Here is a 22,613-nt window from a genome sequence, read left to right on the forward strand (position 1 = left end):
CAACCCACCATAAACACTACAGGCGTGGCAAGATGTAAACCAAGAAAGAAAAAGAAGGCCTGTAAACATCCCAGAGTTTGGAAGAAATTGTAGACAATCACTGTTGAAGAAAACATTCGTAGGTAAAACATATAATGTAAATAAATTTTCTTTAATTTTTGATACACTTATTTTTAATCTTTTTAAATCACCGTTAAAATATGTTTGTTTCTTCCTGTCGATCCTGTTAACATGTTTGTTAACATTGTTTCTACGATTAGCTACTACTATTTAAATTAAATCTATTGGGTAGAATTTGTCTTTGTCAATCTTACTGTCAGTAACACAGTCAGAAACTGTTACAGTTACACAACAAATGAGAGACAACGAATTTAGAGAGCATACAGTTTTAAAAAACTCCAGTGCCTTTAGGGCTTTCCTATGGCTCGTCGTAGCTGTGTGTACTCAGCTTCAAGGATCAGCTGAATTACCAAACGTGGACTCTGGGGGGCGCCAACACTGCGGCCACCACATATTCACGTGACAAAACGCGGAAGTCAGGGTCCTTGGTTAATAAAAGTAGCTATGTGCTCTTTTTGAAACTCTGCTTTAAAAAGTTGAATGCGTGCAATGACACTGGGGGGTGTCTAACGAGCTGGCTTTTTTGATTTTGGCGAGGTTTAAGCTTTGAATGCTAATGGCGACGAACTGGGCCGAGAGGGTCTCTGCTTTCTCTCGCAGTCCGTCCCGCTTTGTGTCCGGGACCAGCTCTGAGGCTTTCCTGGCAGAGCTGCTCCGTGAGCTCCGGGATGACAGAGCAAGCTACAGCATCAAGGTAAACAAAAATGTATATACACGTAGTGTCATGCACAGCAAGATAATTTCATGTAGAGAAGCTATTTAGTCACATTAACTCTATCTTGGCCTGGACGTTGACCATTTGTCTGCGGCTCTAACAAGAAAGAAAATAACTGAATAACTCTTATTGTTAAAACTCCTAAAATGGTGAAATCCAGGCTTCAATGTAAAATCCCTTTATTTCTTTTCTTTATTTTACGACCTCTATTCACCTTCCAACACTAAATTACCAGATTTTTAAATGGCACGTCAAATGGTTAATAGTTAAATGCCAAACTACGAGTATATGTAGGGGTTTAAAAACGTCTAAAGAGAGAAAGGTGTGGTGACTCGATAATACAAGTGACAGAAAAAAGAACTTGCATGATGGATTTATGTCATGCTTCAGCAAAATGCCTTAAATCTTCTTGTCATATAATATTTTCATGTTATTAAACTGAATCTCTTTGTGCTTTGGACTGTCTTTAATTATTACCACTGACCTTCCTCAGGTCCTCCTGTTGTCCCCACTATGTGAGTACCCGACTGTGCTGTGTCCCTCAGACTCCGTGGCCGAGGAGACAGCCCTGGAGCTAATGTCGGTGTTTGCCCAGTGTCCTCCCAAATTTGCAGAGTTTCGTTGTCACCTGCTCCTGGCCGTCACCTCTGTACTCATCTGCACTTCTTGTGTGAGCAGCTGTTCTCATGCATCTCAAGACTTCCTGGACCTGCTCCTTGAGATATCCCAGGATATCAATGACATTCATGGTGATGGTACTCTACATTCGCTGCGGGCCACAGTGTGTGATTGCCTGCGGGAGCTGGAGGCCTGCTGCCCAGGCCTTCTCTCCCAGCGTCTCGAGCTCTTGGGTGGGCTCCGGCAGCAAGAAACCTCAGGGCTTCACCAGGCCTATGCAGGACTTCATACTTTGGTATTGAGAAATGCTGTATATCAACTCACACAGGAAACAGGAGCAGGTGCTGAGCATCTGAAGGCTCTTCTGGGAGGGAATACATTAGTTGCATGGGAAGCAGACCAGGACTCAGGTGTGATGAGTAACAAGGACGCAGCCATATTGTCGTCTCTCATCTTGGGACCCATGGGTACACTGCCGACCCTCCAGACTGGAACTGATTGTAAGGAGCTGCGTTCTGTCCTGTCCTCACTCTTGGAGGAGTCCTATCTCCTCACTCCTTTGTGTCAGGCCGCACTGCTGCACAGACTGACAGAGGTGGTGGCCATGGTGCCTGGTGTCCCTCCAGCCTTACTCAGAGCTCAGCTGCTGCGACTGCTTGGCACCAGTGAGGTTTGTGTCAAATGGATGGAGATAGAAAACAGCATGTTTACTTTCTTGCACAATATTAAAAATGATCCTGCTGACAAAAAGTACAGCAAACATCTTGTTCTGTAGAGGCAATTTAAGAAATCAATCAGTAGCACTAACTTTGTCAAATGCTACTTTTTTCTTACAGTTTTGATATAGATGTGGGAGAGTGATTATTAAAGATAGAGGGTTGTATCGGTCAGATAAAATTATGAATAGTAATTCTGGAATACATATATGTATCATTTCTTGTGAATCTCTTTTGTGCATGTGATTTAATATTGTGTGAATACTGTGAGAGTAAGGCAAACTCACCACAACAATTTAACCTATCATAGAAATGTAAAAGTATCATGTAAATTCTACATTTAGACCAAACCAGTTATCTGCATTGTTGCCAAGAGTGATTATATTATACTACTATACTATTATACTTTCAGGTTTGTCTTCTTCACGCCACTCTGCTGATGAAGTGTGCATTCACAGACAGCTTGTTCAGTGCTGAAGACGAAGCCTTCATCCTCAAACGATTGGTCGTACTCTCCCAGCACCCACTGCTGAATACACCCGAAAAGCTTTTCTACATGGACTGCATCCTGCACTTTCCTGAGAACCGTCCAATCAGCGGTGGCGACGAGACTCTCCCCGTGTTGCTGACCCCTCAGCTGGCGTCGGCTCTGGTGCCCACAGTGTTCAACGACAGTGCCACCATGTTGGCCCGACTCAACCTGCTGTCTCTGGTCTACCTCGAGGAGGTGGAAGAGGTAGAGGGGGAGGAGGTCAGGGGGCTGGCCTACCTGTATGAACACCTCACCTCATTGCAGCATATTGTGGAGAACGGTGGCAGCAGGGAGATTGTCGTTACCTTCTTCAGATCTGCCTTTCTCTTCCTTTATTACTTGTGCCACGTGGAGCGGTACTCGAGGAGCCTGGTTGAGAAACTGTGTGAGCTGTACCTCCACCACACCAACCTGGCCCCTCACCTTATCAACCTGGCCGACCGGACCCAAGATAGGCTATCTGAGTCTGACTGGGCTGTGGGACTCCTGAGATCCCTGCAGAGAGTCATCACAGAGGCCCCACTTGCCCAGCTCACCTTGCAGGACCTCCACTGGCACCTCAAGGTACTGGCTCGTGTGGCAGATGAAGGAGAAATCCCCCAACAAAGCACCCTCGGGTTCCTCTCCGGCATTATCACTCCATCATCCTCCTCACTGTGCGTGAGTGGCGACTGGCGTCTGGGGAACAATATGTTGGCAGTTTGCCGCCGCCTGCTTGTCCACCCCAGCCTGGACTCTCTTCTCATCCCTCTGGCTGACATCCTGCAGCATCTCTCCTGCCACTATGGAGACACGGACATCCAGGACCACGCTCGCCTCTACTACACGCTCCTCACTACACTGTCCCGGGAGAAGCTGGCCAGGGTGTTGGCACAGGGTGCGATCGAAGGGGGAAGACAGGTTGAGAAGCCATCATGCATCATGGCTGAGAGTGAGAGGCTGACGAGAATGCTAACAATTCACCAGACGGACAAAGCGATATTCAAGCTTGTTAACGTGAATTCTCAAGCACAGACCAATCAAGAAAATAACTTAAACCCAAACAGGACAGAGACCTGCCCAGATGAGGCAAACACAGCAGTGGAAGCCTACACAGCTCAGTTCCAAAACCCTGACTTTGCCTCAGAAATCACCCTAATGTTCCAACTGACTCACTCTGGGACTCATGACTCCCTCTTTGATGAGCTCTTCAGCATTCGCCTCCACTTCACCCTCACAGACGATCACTATGAAGAACTGAGCGACATCAGCGTTCCTTGTCTCTTTAGAGAGAGGCCTTCTCCCATATTGAACCTAAGCCTGAAGCCCAGAAGACCCTACCCCACCACTCTCCATGCCAGCGCCATCTTTACCACTCAGGATGGACTCTCCTGGCACACCATCCTGCCTGATATCCACGTGAATTTCCAACAAGTCTTTTTGCCTCTGCCCACTCCCCAGGCTTGGGGACAAGGAAGCAAACTCTGCTTGTTTGAGGGATTGTGGAACAAAATCTCCTCTGACAGTGGGGAAAATAACCTGGCTGAGTGTGCCACCAGCCTGTTCTGCTGCCAGCTGAAAGAGGAGGCTTTGGTGGCCCTGGTGGATAAACACTTCCTTCCTTATCTTATATCAGAGCTGTCCACTAAGGATGATCTCAAAGTGCTCTTCTTTCTCCCACCACAGTCTCACGTGCTGCTGACGATCAGGTCTGAGGAAGATGCTGTGCACTTCAACATCGCCACAGACAACTGGCAGCTTCTGTCTCATATAAGTCCTTACTTACTGACCATCACATCTTCACAAGAAGACACTCACAGTTGACTGTAATGCATATTACTGGGTTTTTTTATTTTTATTTTTTTTAACAAAATTAATTTTTGTCGAGCTTAATAATTCTAAAACTTAAAATAACCACACGTTTGATTTAAAATAAAGTTAATGCAGTTTCATTTTCTTTTCTGAAATTAAACAAATGAACAAGTGAAATTAAATATTTTGTAATTTATTTTCCATGTACAGTTGAAACAACTGATGCCAAGATATGAGGCCACAAATCAAAACTTTCAAAAATCTGAAATACACTCACTTTTCTATCATCAAATAACTTACAAACCCAAACTTAGCAGAAATATGACCACTTACCACACAAAACAGCTTGATGACATCTAACTAAAATAATAAAATTATCTTTGGGAAATATTTATTTAATTCATACAGAGAATGTTTGGTTTGGCTAATGCTCTAACCATTAACATAGCAGGAGCAGGGCTTGTGAAATATAATGCAACCAGCGACCAAGAGGCTGTTGAATTACAATGCCTTCATTTCTGGAAGCTGTCACGTCATCCCTTTTTACTTAGTGTATAGTCACCACCTATAAATAAATAAAAATTTTAAAATATACATGATTTACCTTGATTTGCACAAGAGCAGCACAACAGATGGCTCAGCAGAATTTTATTCCCCCTCCATATAAAAATAAGACAGAAGAAAATCAATGTATATATAAAACGTTTGGTGAGATGTACTGTCTATGCAATGGCTTGCTAGAGTAGCCCAATTTGATACTTTCATTTTAGAAAAGTATCCTCAATGTTACAGCTTTACACAGAAATTAAAGTAATGCAATTTGCACTTTAAGGCAGTATATCAAAGTGTCACACAAACTGTGTGATGCTTTAATATCAGCATATTGTCCATTAGGAAAACATGTGTCCTTTATAAGACCCCAGTCCTAAAATCAGTTGAGTTTCAGCATTCGTTGTTAGTTCAGTCGGAGAGGCCTTTAAAGTTGGGTTCTGTGTAAGATGGTATGGCTGTTTTCTGGCTGAGGAGTTTGTCCATGATGGCAATCTCTGCGTCCCTCTTCTCCACCTCATCCACTGGGGTCCAGGACATATCGTGTTGGAGTTTAAATGCACCAATAAATGGGTGAGGACAACTTGGGCCCCATTCCTTCAGAGTAGAGGACAAAGACAGGTTGTCATGAGTACAGCCAGAATAAGAAATCTATAAATTATCTTACTATAAATTAAAAAACCTGTGCAAATAGAAGAAAAAAAACCCATCAAAAATAAACTATTCATTGGTACGTTCCTGTAAAACAGTCCAGATATTAATCCATGACATTCTGTAAATACAAATGCCAATTACAAAACTTAATATTCTATTCCCTGACCAGTGGCAACATGTCTGTGTATCCATACCCAGCCAAACTGAACCATAACTGCCTGTACTTTGGCCACCTGCTCATTATCAGCTCCCCTCCTCTACATGAACTTTGAACATCAAACCCCTCCAACCCTGCATGCATGCTTCCAGTGTCAGGTATTTACATGTGGTAGCTTTGGAGGATTCTCCCTCAGGGGATGTTAAATAACAACTACTGTCCTGGCATTTTGTAACTGGAAGTGTAACATGTCAGTGTAAGTATAATGCTGACCCTAGGAGAGATGATGGAAAAGTATTTCTGTCCAGATGGCCGTTGGTAGAGGTAATACATGTTGCCTGGTTTTTTCACAATGTTACATGCAGCGTGGTGGAGGTCAGAATCTCTTTTAGCCTCTTCTAACACCTAGAAAGAGAAAAGAAAACCATGTGCACTGGACTGAAAGGATACTCAAATTACTAATAGGATTTTTTTTTCCTTTTTATTACTGTCCCCATTTCAAACAGTCTGCTATACAGTAAGTCTGAAAATTTGTCACAAGATGAACAGTCCACAATGAGATGTCACTTACACTATGATTATATGAGCATAACTACTTTAGGGCTTTAACAGATCGCACAGAAATTTACTGACATACTTACCTTTCTTGCCTGTTCCTGTAGGTACCTGATCTGGTCAGCAATGACTGTGAGTTTGTTGCAAGCATTGGCTTTGATAAAATCATCTCCCTGAAAAATACAGTAAAAATACTGTCAGGACATCACCCAAATCAAGAGGTTCTGCTGTGTTGAACTGGGTGATTTGTATATAATTTAGAATAAAACCTCAGTCCACACCTTCTGTACTTGTGCTGCCAGGGCCACCAGGTCCATGGGGTCTCCCACTCTGTTGGTCTGGTAGGAGCTGACCAGTTCCAGGCCGTGTGGGGCGCTGCAGCTCTCCACCAGAGTCACTGCAAAAACACACATACAGTTACATCACACTTCATACTTACTTCACACTTACAGTCACATCACACATCACACTTCACAGTTATGTCACACTTACTGACAGTCACGTCACACTTACTTCACAGTTAAATCACATTTACTCAGAGTCACCTCACACTCACAGTTACATCACACATACAGATACATCACACATACTCACAGTTACATCACACATACAGTTACATCACACATACTCACAGTTACATCACACATACTCACAGTTACATCACACATACAGTTACATCACACATACTCACAGTTACATCACACTTACTCCACACATCACATTCAGTTACACAGTTACCTATTCAGTCACATCACACATACTCACAGTTACATCACACTCACTCCACACATAACACTCACAGTTACAGTTACCTACTCACAGTCACATCACACATACTCACAGTTACATCACACCAACTCACTGTTACATCACACTCACTCCACACATAACACTCACAGTTACACAGTTACCTGCTCAGTCACGTCACACATACTCACAGTTACATCACACTTACTCCACACATAACACTCACAGTTACACAGTTACCTGCTCAGTCACGTCACACATACTCACAGTTACATCACACTTACTCCACACATAACACTCACAGTTACCTACTCACAGGCACGTCACACTTACAGTTACATCACACTTACTTCACAGTTACATCACAGGTACATCACAGCGACAGCAGCAAAGTTACTGCTGCCACTAATACAGCTAGGCTGCTGTTGCACTGCTACAACAGCTGCTGCCACAAGGGTTTTACATAACGCTGCTATGAAACTGTTAAACAGTGATGCAACGACTGCATTTACACACTTCTTACAACACTTCACAGAACATTTCAGCTCGTTGAGCTTGCACATATTTTAGCGACCATGTAACCAGCGCACATACAGCCAGACACCAATTCATCGGGCAATGTTAAACGGGGTTTAGTGCGTCCAATATTGCTGTCAGGTCACTGGGTTACAGTGTAAGTTACAGCTTCCAGCTTCAGTCGTTAACCTTACATCACAGCTGCTCGTACAGTTAAGTTGCCACTAAGTTAATGCGAATTTTCGTTCGCTGGCTACTGCTAATGTTGCTTATTTCAATAAAATCCATATTTAACACAAAGAACTGTCAGATACCTCGAGTGTAGAAAGGTTTGGTGGTTTTAAATCACCCAGAAACGGTACCTGCGGTGGTTTTGTCGGACTGGTTAGGAAGGCTGACTGTATTGTCCATGGTCAGATTTGACATACTCCTCTCCAAAAATATGTTTCAATCAATAAATCAAAACACTTTCCACCTGCTGCTTCTGTAACCAGCTTACATTTCTCCAAAATACCGGAGACCAGCGAGTCTTAACTCTCCGCCCATGTCCCCTAAAATTGTAGTCCTAAAATTGTGCCTGTATAAAATGTTTCATAATTAAACACTCAGTTGTAGTTGCTTTAAGAACACGATTGTATGTTTTCCACGGGTAATTTTACATTCACATTCACATTAAATACCATACAAAATCATAGATTTTATAATCTGGATATCTTGGATTTGTTTTTAGGCCCGCCACAATCAGCCCAGCGTCGACGCAGAACATTTAAAGAAGAGGAGATGAGTCCCTGTTGAGAAAAATGTTTTTAAAATTAATAGAAGTCGTCCTACCTCAACAATAAATAGCAGCTGTGCTGTAACATTTTGTAGAAAAGAGTTACGCATAACATGTGACTTTTTAAATAGTAGACTTTTAAGGAAGACCAATCGGCATTTTCTAGGTTTCTGTGCCATCTCCCCACCAAAAATGCGTCCCCCATGAGCCATTGCGTACGTCCTTACACGTTTTGTTTCTAAAAAGGAAACATGAGGGTAGTAGGAGCACACTAGTTCGCTTTCACTGTCTGCTATGGCCCATTTTTCCAGCTTGCGAGGTTTTAGATACAGCTCTACCCTTAAATTGCGACTTTCACACGATAAGACAAATCTCTGAAAATATGTGAAAAACAAGAATATCATTTTTACGTTACTTTCGCTTAAACTTATTATTTCATAATAACGGAACGCTTTACTGTTTGTTACGATGTATCTCGTGAAACAAGAAATGCTTCTGTTACTTATGAAACAAATTTGTACCTGTTTTAAAAGAATACTCATATTGACTTCAGAGAAACTTAAGTTCACTTGGAATACTATGAAAACGCTTCACAGTCACTGGATCACGACCACTGACGGTGTATACATATATATACTCTCAACCCAGCTATATGTGGTCTGAATGCGTCCCATACAAAACAATGGGACGTAACGTTCTGCTGCAGGCTAGTCTACACTGGGGCCAGCCCTCACATTGCCACTGTAGACTCACAGTAGAGCTGCTCTGCATGGCTTTATTTCTATAGGACTGTGTTGGGGAGCTAAGGGCTTTTCAAACCCCACCTCCACACGACGCTTGTGTGTGTGTGTGTGAAAGACGGTAGCTCCAGCCCTTCTCTCCACCGGCCCCTAAGCCTCTGCTCCAGGCTACTGTCCCGCCGCACAGCCCTGATATTTGAGCATCATGGAGCTCCGTTATGCGCTCCATTTTCTGTGCCTTACTTTGCCGCTATGCACGTCGGACAATAATCTGAGCAGCCACTCGCTTCTGGAGCCGTATGATTTCCTCTTCGACACGGCGGTGGAAGCCTACTCTAAGGGGGACTGGTTCTCTGTCATCCTGAACATGGAGAAGGCGCTCAGGAACGAAGCTACAGTCCGCAGTGTGAAGGCTCGGTGCCGGGTGAGCTGCGCCAACCAGACCGCTTTCGGAGAGCCTCTAGGCGGCTTGGGAGTTCCAATACCGGGGGCCGGGTCTGTGGAGGACCTGGGCTTCTTCCAGAAAATCCTGAAACGAGCGGAATGTGTAAAGTCGTGCGAGACTGAGAAACTCGGTCCACTGACTGTGCATCAAGTCAGTGAAGAAGTGGAGCTGGAGTTCAAGAAGAGGACCCCATATAATTACCTGCAAGTAGCATATTTTAAGGTAAACGACTCAGTACTGTAGGCTAAAAGCTACATGGGTAAAGTTATTCAGTGCAGAGATGAATGTTTTTCAGTTTAATCCAGTGTAATCCCATTTACACAGTTTATTAGTGCTTACATTTCAGTTTAAACCCGAGAGCTGATGCGGAGCTGGATACTGAAATACCCCAACCCCCCAAACTAAGACGGGCATGCCACGTCTTAAGGTGGAGTCAGCTTCTCTGGAGGACGTAGATGGTTTAAAGGCCCAAACTGCTACTTTAAAATGATTCTGACAAACTCATACCGGCATATTATAGTGCGTTTAGGTTTTCCGAGCTTAAGCATTCATTCCTCTTTGTCCACTGAGCAGTTCTCATAGTCACAGTTTTCTTGGATTGTTATGTGCGTACTGGAAAGTACGAGTCTCAGACGAAACGTGAAAGCAGCAGCCTAATGATAAAAGTTGGTGCAGAATTTCAATCTGCCACTAAAATCTGTGGAAGTGTAAAAAAATGATCTCCAGTATAACCACTGTGCATTTCATAACAATTCAGGTTATAATTGCCCCCACAGTAAAGGATTCATTAAAAAAAAGCACAAATTGACAACAACGGATTCACAGGCTCATAGGCTGCTCATATTTCAGCTTCTGTTTATAAAGCTTTTTGAATCACAAGCTCTAAGACAGTATACTGTATAAAGCTAGTTTGTTTATTGTTTTAATTAAAAGCAACTGTATTGAAATAAGTGGTTATAATTCATACAGATCACTGTTAAAGATCAGTATAAACAGGAAGTAACACATAGGGACTAGAATTAAATGTACAGTATGGTAGGGTTGTTCAGTTTGGTCAAGTAAAACTGAGAAGAATTCCATGGAACACAGCATTATCCTAATATCTTTATTAAAACTGCACAGCTGAAAGGGTTATTTACCAATGTGTTGCTTCATCAGCAGTGGCCAGAAACAATATCAGTGAATCAGCAGAAGGTTTGGAAGGCGCATCGATTAGACACATTTCAAATTTACTACACAAGCGGGTAACAAACCTGTAATAGAAATTTAGAGTCTAGAGGTTTGTCTTCTAGGTAATTTGCAGAGTAGCAAAATCTCTAATCTGAGAGGGAGAGCTGATCACCCATTCTTTCACCTCTGTTTATTATTAATATATATGTTTTTTTCAGATCAATAAGCTAAACCAGGCGGTAGCAGCTGCCAACACATTCTTCCAGGCAAACCCAGATCACATGGAGATGCGACAGAACCTGGAGTACTACAGGATGATGGAAGGAGTACAGCAGGAGGACTTCAAAGATTTAGAGGCCAAACCACACATGGTGAGAGTAAATCCCTCTTTATATTTCCCCCTGTCCTTGAAGTGGTCTTCTTGTCTTTGTTAAATATATTTTACTTACATTCTTGTAATTTTTAGCAATTTTTTTAGTCAAAGGTTTCAAATACTTTCATGTATTTCTCAGCCTGGGGAATAATAACTGTTCTGTTTCTCAAAAAATGCTGCATAAACCAGACAAGTTGTTTGAAAGCCCTTCTGTATTATTATGACTGTTAGAGTTACAGAACCTGAAATGAAATTTGTACTTTTCCCTACCTGACTAACTTAAGTCAAATAAATGTTATATTCTCACTGTTACCTTGAAAAGACCATTTTACAGCTCTAGTGACAGTGCTGTCTCCTCAGGCAGAGTTCCTGCTTGGGAAAAGTTATTACAGCGACGACTCATTCGGTCTTGCAGCTGAACACTTCGAAAGGGCCGTAGATGAGTATTTCATAGCGGATGAGGAGTGCAGGGCTCTGTGCGAGGGAGCCTACAACTATGATGGGTACAACTACATGGAGTACAGTGCGGACCTGTTCCAGACCATGACAGGTGAGACTGCGCATGCTTGCTTTTTTGTTGGATTTCTGTGCAGTTCACATGATAGTTGAGAATCTGATTGACCATTTTCTTTCACTTTAATGTGACTGTGGCTGGCAGACCACTTCTTGCAGGTACTGAACTGTAAGCAGCACTGCTCCGTGGAGTTGGCATCTACAGCTGGTGGAAACAAGCCCTTCGAGGACTTCCTCCCCTCACACTTCAACTACCTCCAGTTCTCCTACTACAACAGTGAGTGCCACACCATTTCTTCATAAGCATGGGCCTTTGTGTGCCCTTATCCACTTCCTAAATCTCCACTGCAAATTTCTACAACTAGAAAACAGTTTTAGGCTTTGTCAGTGTCACAGCTATGCAGTACATACGCCTCTGCTGACGATCCTGCTAACCATAACTGATGTTGTACCTAGCAAACCAAACAGATATTTATATAACAACCTATCAGTGTTTAGAACTGGAACATAGATGAAGATGGGAACTAGTTGGCCAAAACAAATATGAGGACTGTCAGCCCGATTTGCAAATACAATGTGGCTCTGATCACAGTAAAAGCAACATTGTTTGTTTTCCTAATTGTCTCTTATATCAAGCTTATATAAAAAAGCCAGTGTGTAAATTTAGAAAATAAGTAACATTGGCGCCCTGCAGTGGTAGCTTTTGTATGTGTGTGTACACACTAATGCTTCCTGTATCACTGCTCAATATTTATGTTATTCTTTTAACCAGATAAGGACCAAAAATTTATTTTAGCACCTAAGAATGAATGGTAAATATCCAGGGCTGCTATCTGTCATTTTAACTGGTGCAATTACAGCACTAACTAAAAGTCAGAAGCTGTGACCTACTCCTTTTCCAATAAATAAAAAACAGAGAGATAAGAAATTAGTTAGCACTGAGGATTTTGCCGAGCAGGTATCTGCCCCAAATGCTAGTCAAGCCAAATGCTAGTCAAGCTCAGTAAACCATTAATCCTACACTTCCCATAGTGCCTTCGTTCTCTTAGTTAGAATAAGTCTTCAATCTCCAAAAACAAGCTGAGATGACATGTATGGCATCATCTGGGTTTATTGCCTCATCTTTCATAAAGTTCACCCCAAACCAGAATACAGTATAGTATATGTGTATTACTGCATGGGTGAGTAAACTCACTTTCATGTGTAAAATCAGTGAAATGCCATTTTCCTCTGCAATGTATATACATTAATGTTAATTAAAGAACCAAGCAGAAGCACCTTTATCCCAAAACTCTGTTGTACTTCCTGTAGAATATGTTTATTTCAGACGTCATAGTCCCTCTTGCTTTTGTCCTCCGTTCTCCAGGTGAGAAGTATGAACAGGCTGTAGAGTGTGCTAAGACCTTCCTGTTGTTCCATCCTGACGATGAGGTGATGAGCCAGAACCTGGCTTATTATTCCGCTGTGCTGGGCGAGGACAAGGCAGAAAGCATATCAGCCAGACAGGTACACCAGGACTAGCATACACCCTTTTTAACAGTGGCTTCCATCAAAGAGCCTAACTGTGAGAGCAGTTATTTTTAGCTATGTGTTCTCTTAATCCATAACAATCAGCAGTAAATCAGCCTGCACAACATGCACTGAAAGAAAAATAGCCCTCATTACCACTCATACAGTATGTACCCAAGGGCACAAAAGACACATTGTGAAAGCACTGATGGTAATCTAAAGCACATAAATGTTTGTTGCTTTTTCAAGAAGCAATAAGGAAGATTGTTACTGCCCCAGGCACTAAATGTCCATATTATACAATATTTATATTAATTTGATAGGCTTGTTGATCAATATTAGTGAATATTTGCCAAGTTGTGGAGATTTTGACTTTCACAAATTAACTCACCTTTTAGCCTACACCTGGTTTTGAAATAAAAACATTGGGGTGGAATGGAAAAAAGGCCTAAAGCTGCATGTATGTACTCCAAGTTACTGCACTTCAGACAGGGTATGGTACCAAAAATACCATCAGTCAAAGGGAAAGGCAGACTGTCTGCAATCAGAGAGTTGAAATCCAGGCCAAGACATTCCACAGAGTACACTGTTGCTCTCCTAAAGCTAATTCTGCTGAGCACACGGAAATAACTGAAGGCAGTCCAGGTGAGAGGATTAACATTTTTATTCACTCCTAGCTTCACTCATTGATTTTGGCAGCCAGTCAGTGAGAATACACTGTTTTGAGAGATGTAAGTAAGAAGATCTAAATGACCCTGTAAAAGAAGGGGGATGTAGCCCCAGTAGCACTTCGTAGCTTTTTCCAAGAGCTTCTGCCCGGATCCCATAGTCACCAGTTGATGAAGTTTTCTCAGTTGTCAGTTCCTCAAAATCAGAGATTACTTTCAAATTTAAACCTTTTTAGCAATAACCCGGGCATGTACAATAAATAAACATATTGAGTTTTTTTATTGAGATTTTTTTTACAGATGGTAATTTTCAAAAGATTCAGTCAAGCTAAAACATAGTTTTTAACCTTCAGGTGGTGAGACAATACATTCAGCAGTCCATACTGGAGAAAGAGCTGCTCTACTTTGGATATGAAGTTTTCGGAATCACCTTTGTAGATCCAGTAAGTGAATAAACCATTTGTTCTGCATCAGTTGTGCTTGTTTCATCCATGCTGAAATGCATAGGGTGGTAGTTGACATTTTGCTGTATTGTACTGTCATTACGAATTCAGGACTCATGGACTCCAGAGGATGTCATGCCTAAGAAACTGAAAGACAAACAGAAGTAAGATTTACTGCCATGAGCATGTTTGTGCAGGGCGAGGATGAATGTGCAGGTGAATTGAAATTATGAACTATTTTTGTTTTCCTGTGTGTGTGTGTCAGAGCTGACAGAGAGACTGCGGCAAAGATCACAGAGGAAATAGAAAACCTAATGAAGGAGATTGAGACTCTGGTTGAAGAGAAAAAGAAGGACTCTTCAGATATGGCGAAGATTATAGTGCCGCAGGAAGGTAAACATTTCATCCAGAAAACACATTAATCATTAATTTCAAATAGTCATTCCAAATTATCTTTAATATTTCACAGATAAAGAACACTGGAATAAAAAATAAACCTAACTACAGTGCGTACTGATACTCCAGCTATTACTATCCTTGATCCTGTGACCCTTTTCCTGCAGATGGCACTCTATTGTATGATGACATCAAGGTGACCATGACATCCAAGCAGCTGAATGGCACTCAGCGGGTGCTGCTGGACGGGGTGATCAGTGATGACGAGTGCAGGGAGCTGCACCGTCTCTCCAGTGTGAGTTATGTGGAGAATAACTTAACTTAATTACCATGACAACAAAAGTTGTTAGGAACAAGACGAACAGGACAATGTGGGATAGATACCAAGAAGTGTAAATGTACATTAAATAATTACATAAATTAAATAAGTACATTAAAAATATACATAATACCACAAGTTAATACAGAGAAGGTGGTAAAATAAAACATGTACTTAAAAGCACCAGTCTGACCATACTGAGCCACGACCATTCAGTGAATTTAGAATAATATACCATAATTAAAATAGTTTACCTGAGTCATATAATGCAGAATGAACTAAATCTTCTTTTCCTTTCGGCTGCTCCCTTCAGGGGTCACCACAGCGAATCATCTGCCTCCATTTAACCCTATCCTCTGTATCCTCCTCACCCACACCAACTATCCTCATATCCTCCTTCGCTACATCCAAGAAGCTCCTCTTTGGTCTTCTTCTAGGCCTCCTTCCTGGCAGCTCTAATCTCAGCATCCTTTTACCAATGTATTCACTGTCCCTCCTCTGAACATGTCCAAACCATCTCAGTCTGGCTTCTCTGGTTTTTTCTCCAAAACATCTAACATGAGCTGTCCCTCTGATGTACTCATTCCTGATTCTATCCTTCCTCGTCACTCCCAGAGAGAACCTCAACATCTTCAGCTCTGCTACCTCCAGCTCTGCCTCCTGTCTTTTTCTCAGTGCCACTGTCTCTAAACCAGACAACATTGCTGGTCTCACCACTGTCTTGTACACCTTTCCTTTCATTCTTGCTGACACTCTTTTGTCACACATCACACCTGACACTTTCGTCCACCCGTTCCAACCTGCTTGCACACGTCTCTTCACTTCTTTTCCACACTCTCCATTGCTCTGGACTGTTGACCCTAGGTACTTAAAATCCTCCACCTTCTTCACCTCTACTCCCTGTAACCCCACCGTTCTACTTGAGTCCCTCTCATTTACACACATATACTCTGTTTTACTGCAGCTAACCTTCATTCCTCTCCTTTCCAGAGCAAACCTCCACCTCTCTAGATTTTCCTCCACCTGCTCTCTACTCTCACCACAATGTCATCTGCAAACATCATGGTCCACGGAGATTCCTGTCTAACCTCATCTGTCAGCCTGTCCATCACCACAGCAAACAAGAAGGGGCTCAAAGCCGATCCTTGGTGCAGTCCCACCTCCACCTTGAACTCCTCTGTCACCCCTACAGCACACCTCACCACTGTCTTACAGCTCTCATACATGTCCTGCACCACTCGAACATACTTCTCTGCCACTCCAGACTTCCTCATACAAAACCACAGCTCCTCTCTCGGCACCCTGTCATATGCTTTTTCCAAATCTACAAAGACACAAGGCAGCTCCTTCTGGCCTTCTCTGTACTTCTCCATCAGCATTCTCAAAGCAAATATTGCATCTGTGGTTCTCTTTCTTGGCATGAAACCATACTGCTACTCACAAATGCTCACTTCTGACCTCAGCCTAGCCTCCACTGCTCTTTCCCATAACTTCATTGTGTGACTCATCAGCTTTATTCCTCTGTAGTTTCCACAACTCTGCACGTCTCCTTTGTTCTTATAGATGGGCACCAGTACACGTCTCCTCCATTCCTCAGGCATCCTCTCACTCTCCAACATCTTGTTGAATAGCCCAGTCAAAAACTCTATTACAACCTCTCCTAAATACTTCCATACTTCTGCAGAATTAACTAAATAAAACTGAATAAATAGAACATTTAAGAGGGCTTCTTATCATGCTAAACAATATAAGAGTTAGTTTGTAAATGTCAGCGCTGTAATGTGTAATTTGTCTAGGTATGGAGTAAGGTATGGATATGCAATTATTTTATTCTTTCAATTTCTTTCCAAAAATGCAGAAACTGGTTTCTGCTTCTGTCCTGCATTTCTCTGTTTTCCATTGTGTGTCAGCCTATCATGTCAAAGTGTTGATGTTCACAGGCAGCTGCCCTGAAAGGTGATGGCTACAGGGGGCGTCCTTCCCCCCACTCCCAGAGTGAGATGTTCCAGGGGGTCACCATCCTAAAGGCTGTCAAGGTGCGTAGCTCTGCTACAGTGAAACATTAAACATACTGTCATTACAAAACAGCCACAAATGTTTTTTATACAGTCCAGTGGGTGTAACTTTTCACGAAAGCAGCCTACTTTAAAGAATCTGACCAAATGGATTCCTCATTGTACTTGCTGTTGAAACATGTTTCCATGTTCCACAGCTCGGACAGGAGGGGAAAGTTCCACTGAAGAGTGCTCGTCTGTTCTTCGACTTGAGCGAGAAGGTGAGGAAGGTTTTGGAGTTGTACTTCCGCCTGGAAACGCCACTCTACTTCTCCTATTCCCACCTGGTGTGCCGTTCAGCCATCGACGGTAAGTCAGGGGGGCACGGCATGCAGTGCACTGCTGTATACTGAGAATACACAAATTCCTGTTGTTATTCAAAGTGATGATACTAAGGCTATAGGTTTTTCTTTTTCCATTGATTCATTTATTTTATTTTTACAATCCAACATGTAAATATGAACACAAATATAATTCCCCCATTTTTTCCACCTATACGTCAATGTATCATCAGAGCATTGCAAACAATGAGGAAAATAAATAATAAACCTCCAGGTGTAGCCACACAACATGGTACTGTTTTTATTTTAATGATAACCTTAATGTAGAAGGATGGAAAATGAATAACAGTACAGGTTTGAAGTAAATTCTGCAAAAGCCGCGAGCCTGAAATCATAGTAAATATTCCAACTAGACTCAGATTCAGAGTCAGATTGTTGCCAAGGTGTTCAGTAAAATGTGCTGTCTTTTTTAATCGTAAAACAGGTGTTGTATGACCTAATTATATTTTCATCCGTTTATGTGTATTTTGGCTGAAAGTGAGAAAGGCGAGGAAAAGAAGCCTGTCAGTGGCTTATCCAGCGTAAAACCCAGAACTTGACATGTTTTTAAGTTAGAGCTGCCTTTTTTTTTTGCCCAGCTGGAGGAAGCAGAGCCAGTTTAATAAATAATGAAACAGTGTGAATGAGCTGATTTGATGTTGTTAGCAAGATCGTTGTGAGGTAAAAGGTGGTTAGAAAACCCTTGTATATCTACATACCGCTGTTTCTCTATCAAGCTGCTTTTCTTTTTCCTTTCATCCATACCAACTGAATGGATAGGTTAACCAGCAAAAGCACCAGTTCCATGGAACTTTTTAAATTGCTTGATATTGTAACTTACTGTTACATGGCAAAATTTAGCTTTATTCAGTTGCTCCATTGTTAATATAGAATTATTGATAAATGCAGTTTTAAGTTCTAATTGGCTAAAAAGAAGCCAACTTGATCAGGGCGTGAAATTTTTCTCTCCTGTGCTTTTTGTTATTTAGAGAAGCAGGAGGATCGTAAGGACCTGAGTCACCCTGTACACGCGGACAACTGTCTGCTGATCTCAGAGCTTAACGAGTGTATAAAGGAACCTCCTGCATACACACACAGAGACTACAGGTGAGGACATGCACAAAAATCATCATCTTTCAACCAGATGACTCTGATGTTGAGTACCCACCTAACAGCCCAATCCCCCCTCTCCCCGACGCAGTGCCATCCTTTATTTAAATGATGATTTCGAAGGAGGAGATTTTATTTTCACTGAGTTGGATGCCAAAACAGTTACGGTAAATAATCTAACATTATTTCAACACCACACTTAAGTATTTAACAATATGTGTGAATTGTTACATTGCATGTTTTATGTTCTATATTTTCGGACATCTCCAGGCTGAGGTGCATCCACAGTGTGGCCGAGTGGTTGGTTTTGGAGCAGGGAAAGAAAACCCTCATGGTGTCAGAGCTGTCACTAAGGGTGAGAGGTGTGCTGTAGCGCTGTGGTTCACCCTGGATCCGGCTCATGAAGAAAAGGTATGGATCATCTCTGTAGTGTAACGTCTTAATAATTAGGTTTGTTTGGCAACTGTATGGTGTAAATTCACTTTACTGCTTCATAATTCAAATTTGCAAATCTGAAATGTTAGCCAACATAGCTTATGTATATATTAGCCCAGTATTAACATAAGCTTAGTTACATCTTAATGAGCCATGAGAGTTGACGTACTGGTTTGGGGCTGTAGGATGACAATCATAAGAGAAACGTGGTCAAAATTTTCAGATTAGATTTTCAGAGTAACTGCTGCCTACAAAACCCAGTAACCAGATAACTTTTTACAGTAAGCCACTTAAAACCCACTCCTCAGCAATGACTGTGTCCACACTCTCCTTTTCCTACTCCTCTATTTTTGATGTTTTAAAGTACTTTCAAAAGTAGGAAAGGCAAGAATGAATGAGGGGAGCTGATGCCTTTGCTGTGATATCTTCTTTCCATTCACATTGAAGGTTTCTAACCATTATTTATTAGACCAATCCTGCACACTGTGACTTCAAGTAAACTTACACTATTGTTGTTGCCTCACAATCTGTTGTTGGCTCACACCTTTAATTTAAAACCTAATGAAGACCACAGTTCATGGTTCATGTTTACTGCAAAGATTGCAGTCAATGGTGGAGCTGTAGATAATAATGTAACAGCAGAAATTCAAAGGAAATGAGCAATTGTTGAGCATGCATGAAACCTTTTCTGAAAATACACGCTTAAATAATGAAATAAATAAATAAATGAAATACAATAAAATACCTTCCTCTTCCAGTGTAACCAATCCAGCATGATCAGACCTTTTATATTTGTCTTGTGTTCTGGTATTTTGATTCTTAATTTTGTTGTTTTGGTTTCTGATTCTCTTCAAATGTTTCTTTTGGTTTTGTAGGAGAGAATCCAAGCTCAGGATATGCTGAAGATGTTTTCTACCCCCGTAATGGCAGAGTTCAGCAAGAAGGAAGCAACAGCCGTTTCAGAGCCTGCTGTCCAGGCTGACCAGGACAAAACTGGAGACAATAAACCTGCAGAGCAGAAGCCGAATGCGCCAGCTGACCCTCCAAAGCACAGAACAGAAGCGAAACCAGACAACAAAACAACAACAGCCTCCAAATCTACTCCTAAAACAAAGGCCAACACTGGAAACCAGGGAAAGGCCAAGACAGCATACAAAGCTGCAGCTAAAAAAGATGGAAAACAGCTGGGTAAAACACAAGCCAAGCAAGGAGACAAAACAGAAACAAAACCAGCTGAAAAAAAGACAGTAAAAGTTGTTGCCAAGAAGGATTCCAAAATACCTAAAGCTGACAGCACGTCGGCCTCAGACTCTCAGAATGGCAAGGACGAGCTGTGATCAAAAAGTGCCTGTGACTGTTTATGTGGTATCTATTTTTCTGCAAGATCTTCACTGCAAGTGGTTATGTGAAACGGTGAAAGAATGTTATTTGTCTTTTAATTAATTACTTTAGCCATAATTATAAAATACAAAGGGACTGCTGTTTCACTGCAGATGCCACTCAGATCACTACTTGAGTAACAGTATATTGTTCTGAAGTATATTGTTGCCAACAGTCTGTCAGAGAGCCCCAAATCACTGTAGCCATCTCCATTTGGCCACCAAAGCTTTGTATTTGTATAGAGAGTACATATTTTCATGTCAGTTTTAAAGCTGAATTCTTTTTATTTACTTTTATTTGTGATGTCATGTTGTGAGGCCAAGCACATGTGGCTTAATATGGGGGAGGGTTCATAAGGTGAGAAGAACTTAAAACAGTAGCGTGAATCAGTGAAATAAAAGTTATGTTTATAAATTCTGGTGAGTTTTCATACATAAGCAAAATATCCTGCAGTACATGGGGCAGACACTGGATGGCAGCATGGTCATTTGTCACACATTCACTGATGGTTTAACAAACTTAAAAATTTACCTTTGTGACCCCTGAGTATGTGTAAGCCTTCATCACAACTGAGAGCAATTCAACCCAATAGCCATTTTTCTGTGATTTATCCATATGATATATGGCCTTAACCACAGTGTTTTGTTTTTTGGTTCCTTGAGGGCAGTAGAAACAAGTTAAGAACACCACATTGATATAAACATTACCTTGCACATCCAGCATTTACAGAGAACTATCATTCATTTGGAGTGGTGTGTTTTTTTTCCACCTAAAGTGAAATATTTGCTGATTTCTGACACAACATGGTCCTTTTGATAGCAGCACAGAAGCTTAAAAAAACATTAATATCCACACCTCTTCATATTAAATTATTCTTTTCATAAATGTCAGCATCCTGCCTGCCTCCTTCATACCTTAAAGATCTCATAGTACCATATTATCCCAATAGACCACTTCACTCTCAGAGTGCAGGTCTACTTGTGGTTCCCAGAGTTTCCAAAAGTAGAATGGGAGGCAGAGCCGTTAGCTATCAAGCTCCTCTCCTGTGGAACCAGCTCCCAGCCTGGGTTCAGGAGGCAGGCACTCTCTGTACTTTTAAGGCTAAAACCTTCCTTTTTGACAAAGCATATAGTTAGGAATGGCTTCAGGTAACCCTGAACCATCCCTTAGTTATGCTGCTATAGGCCTAGATTGCCCGAGGACCATCGGTGCACTGCGCTCCCCTACCCTAACCCTTCCCTCCCTTCAACCCTCCCCCCTCCTCACATGTATATTCCACCATTGAATGTCACTAACTTTGTGCTCTCTCTCCCCTAGTTTGTGCTTTCTCCCTCTCTCTCTGTTCTCTCTCTCTCTGTACCTTCTGCAGGTGTCCCTGGTCCTGGAGCTGTATATCGTTGTTCTTTTCTCTCTCCTCTATCTACTCACCCCAACCGGTCGAGGCAGATGGCCGCCCAAACTGAGCCCGGTTCTGCTGGAGGTATTTTCTTCCATTAAAGGGAGTTTTTCCTCTCCACTGTTGCCAAGTGCTTGCTCATAAGGGATTTGTTGGGGTTGGGTTTTTTTTTTGTTTAAAGTGCCTTGAGATGATTGTATTGTGATTTGGTGCTATACAAATAAAATTGCATTGAATTGAATTGAATTGAATTTATTTAGTTTATCTCAGGTATTTTTTTTTTATGAATTCTCAGTGCACAGTATAAAATTAGTTTATGAACCAGTTTTCTTCCAGAGTCAAATAAAAGACAGACAGAAAGAACATTAGTGAAGGTTAGATGCTCTTCACTGATGGTAGTGCAAAAGGGCAAGTAATTAAATTGACTTTTGAACAAGAGGAGAGGTTTTGTTTTACTAATTGGGAGCTACAGTTTGTGATTCCACACATGCAAGTGGGCCATTGAGTTTGTATTAAGATGTAATTTACTTCATGTCCACTGGTTTAAATGTCTCATTTGAGATCATTGTTTGTTTCCATTTCAGCTCAATGAGACATTAAAAGTCCAAGTCTAGATTATCTAGTGTGGTAATACTAACATTATAAACACATACTATTCTGTTTATGATTAGTTTACTCTGCATGGTACCATAATACTTCTGTGGTGCATAGTGTGTAGGCAGCTCTCACTCTGGGATATGAGATGCGATGTCTGTGTAGGTTTAGCTTGTGGATGAAGTCATGCCAGCACAGAGGCCATCTGGACGCACACATGCTGCAATTCTGGCAGCCCAAATAATATGCACGAAACCGTAATAACTGCAGTCATTCAGCAAGCTGTATAGAGGAGGTGTGTGA

General features: G+C 41.7%; 3 protein-coding genes across 4 annotated transcripts; 2 read left to right on the forward strand and 1 right to left on the reverse strand.

Annotated features, from left to right (window-relative positions):
- Window positions 1-44: 44 nt before the first annotated feature.
- On the forward strand, window positions 45-4,669 carry ap5b1 (adaptor related protein complex 5 subunit beta 1). Of its 2 annotated transcripts, XM_026307521.1 has the most exons (4): window positions 45-122; window positions 658-814; window positions 1,329-2,123; window positions 2,582-4,669. In XM_026307521.1, the coding sequence occupies exons 2-4, from the start codon at window positions 671-673 to the stop codon at window positions 4,502-4,504; spliced, it is 2,862 nt and encodes a 953-aa protein (XP_026163306.1). In that variant the 5' UTR covers window positions 45-122; window positions 658-670; the 3' UTR covers window positions 4,505-4,669. The 2 variants fall into 2 exon arrangements, with proteins under 2 accessions (XP_026163306.1, XP_026163305.1); XM_026307520.1 differs by lacking the exon at window positions 45-122 and having other exon boundaries at window positions 464-814.
- A 654-nt stretch (window positions 4,670-5,323) lies between these two features.
- On the reverse strand, window positions 5,324-8,186 carry c5h1orf50 (chromosome 5 C1orf50 homolog). Its single transcript, XM_026307522.1, has 5 exons — window positions 8,033-8,186; window positions 6,689-6,804; window positions 6,494-6,580; window positions 6,126-6,257; window positions 5,324-5,638 (listed from the first exon to the last, which is right to left on the reverse strand). Exons 1-5 carry the CDS (start codon window positions 8,094-8,096, stop codon window positions 5,453-5,455), a joined length of 585 nt encoding a protein of 194 aa, XP_026163307.1. The 5' UTR covers window positions 8,097-8,186; the 3' UTR covers window positions 5,324-5,452.
- A 509-nt stretch (window positions 8,187-8,695) lies between these two features.
- Window positions 8,696-20,734, forward strand: p3h1 (prolyl 3-hydroxylase 1). Its single transcript, XM_026307784.2, has 15 exons — window positions 8,696-9,852; window positions 11,019-11,171; window positions 11,534-11,723; window positions 11,832-11,963; window positions 13,053-13,192; window positions 14,217-14,306; window positions 14,418-14,470; window positions 14,572-14,699; window positions 14,870-14,997; window positions 16,962-17,057; window positions 17,234-17,384; window positions 18,385-18,502; window positions 18,597-18,672; window positions 18,776-18,916; window positions 19,816-20,734. The coding sequence occupies exons 1-15, from the start codon at window positions 9,391-9,393 to the stop codon at window positions 20,275-20,277; spliced, it is 2,520 nt and encodes an 839-aa protein (XP_026163569.1). The 5' UTR covers window positions 8,696-9,390; the 3' UTR covers window positions 20,278-20,734.
- The last annotated feature ends 1,879 nt before the right edge of the window (window positions 20,735-22,613 follow it).

This window comes from Mastacembelus armatus, chromosome 5, assembly GCF_900324485.2.
Source record: "Mastacembelus armatus chromosome 5, fMasArm1.2, whole genome shotgun sequence".
In the NCBI taxonomy this organism is placed as follows: domain Eukaryota; kingdom Metazoa; phylum Chordata; class Actinopteri; order Synbranchiformes; family Mastacembelidae; genus Mastacembelus; species Mastacembelus armatus.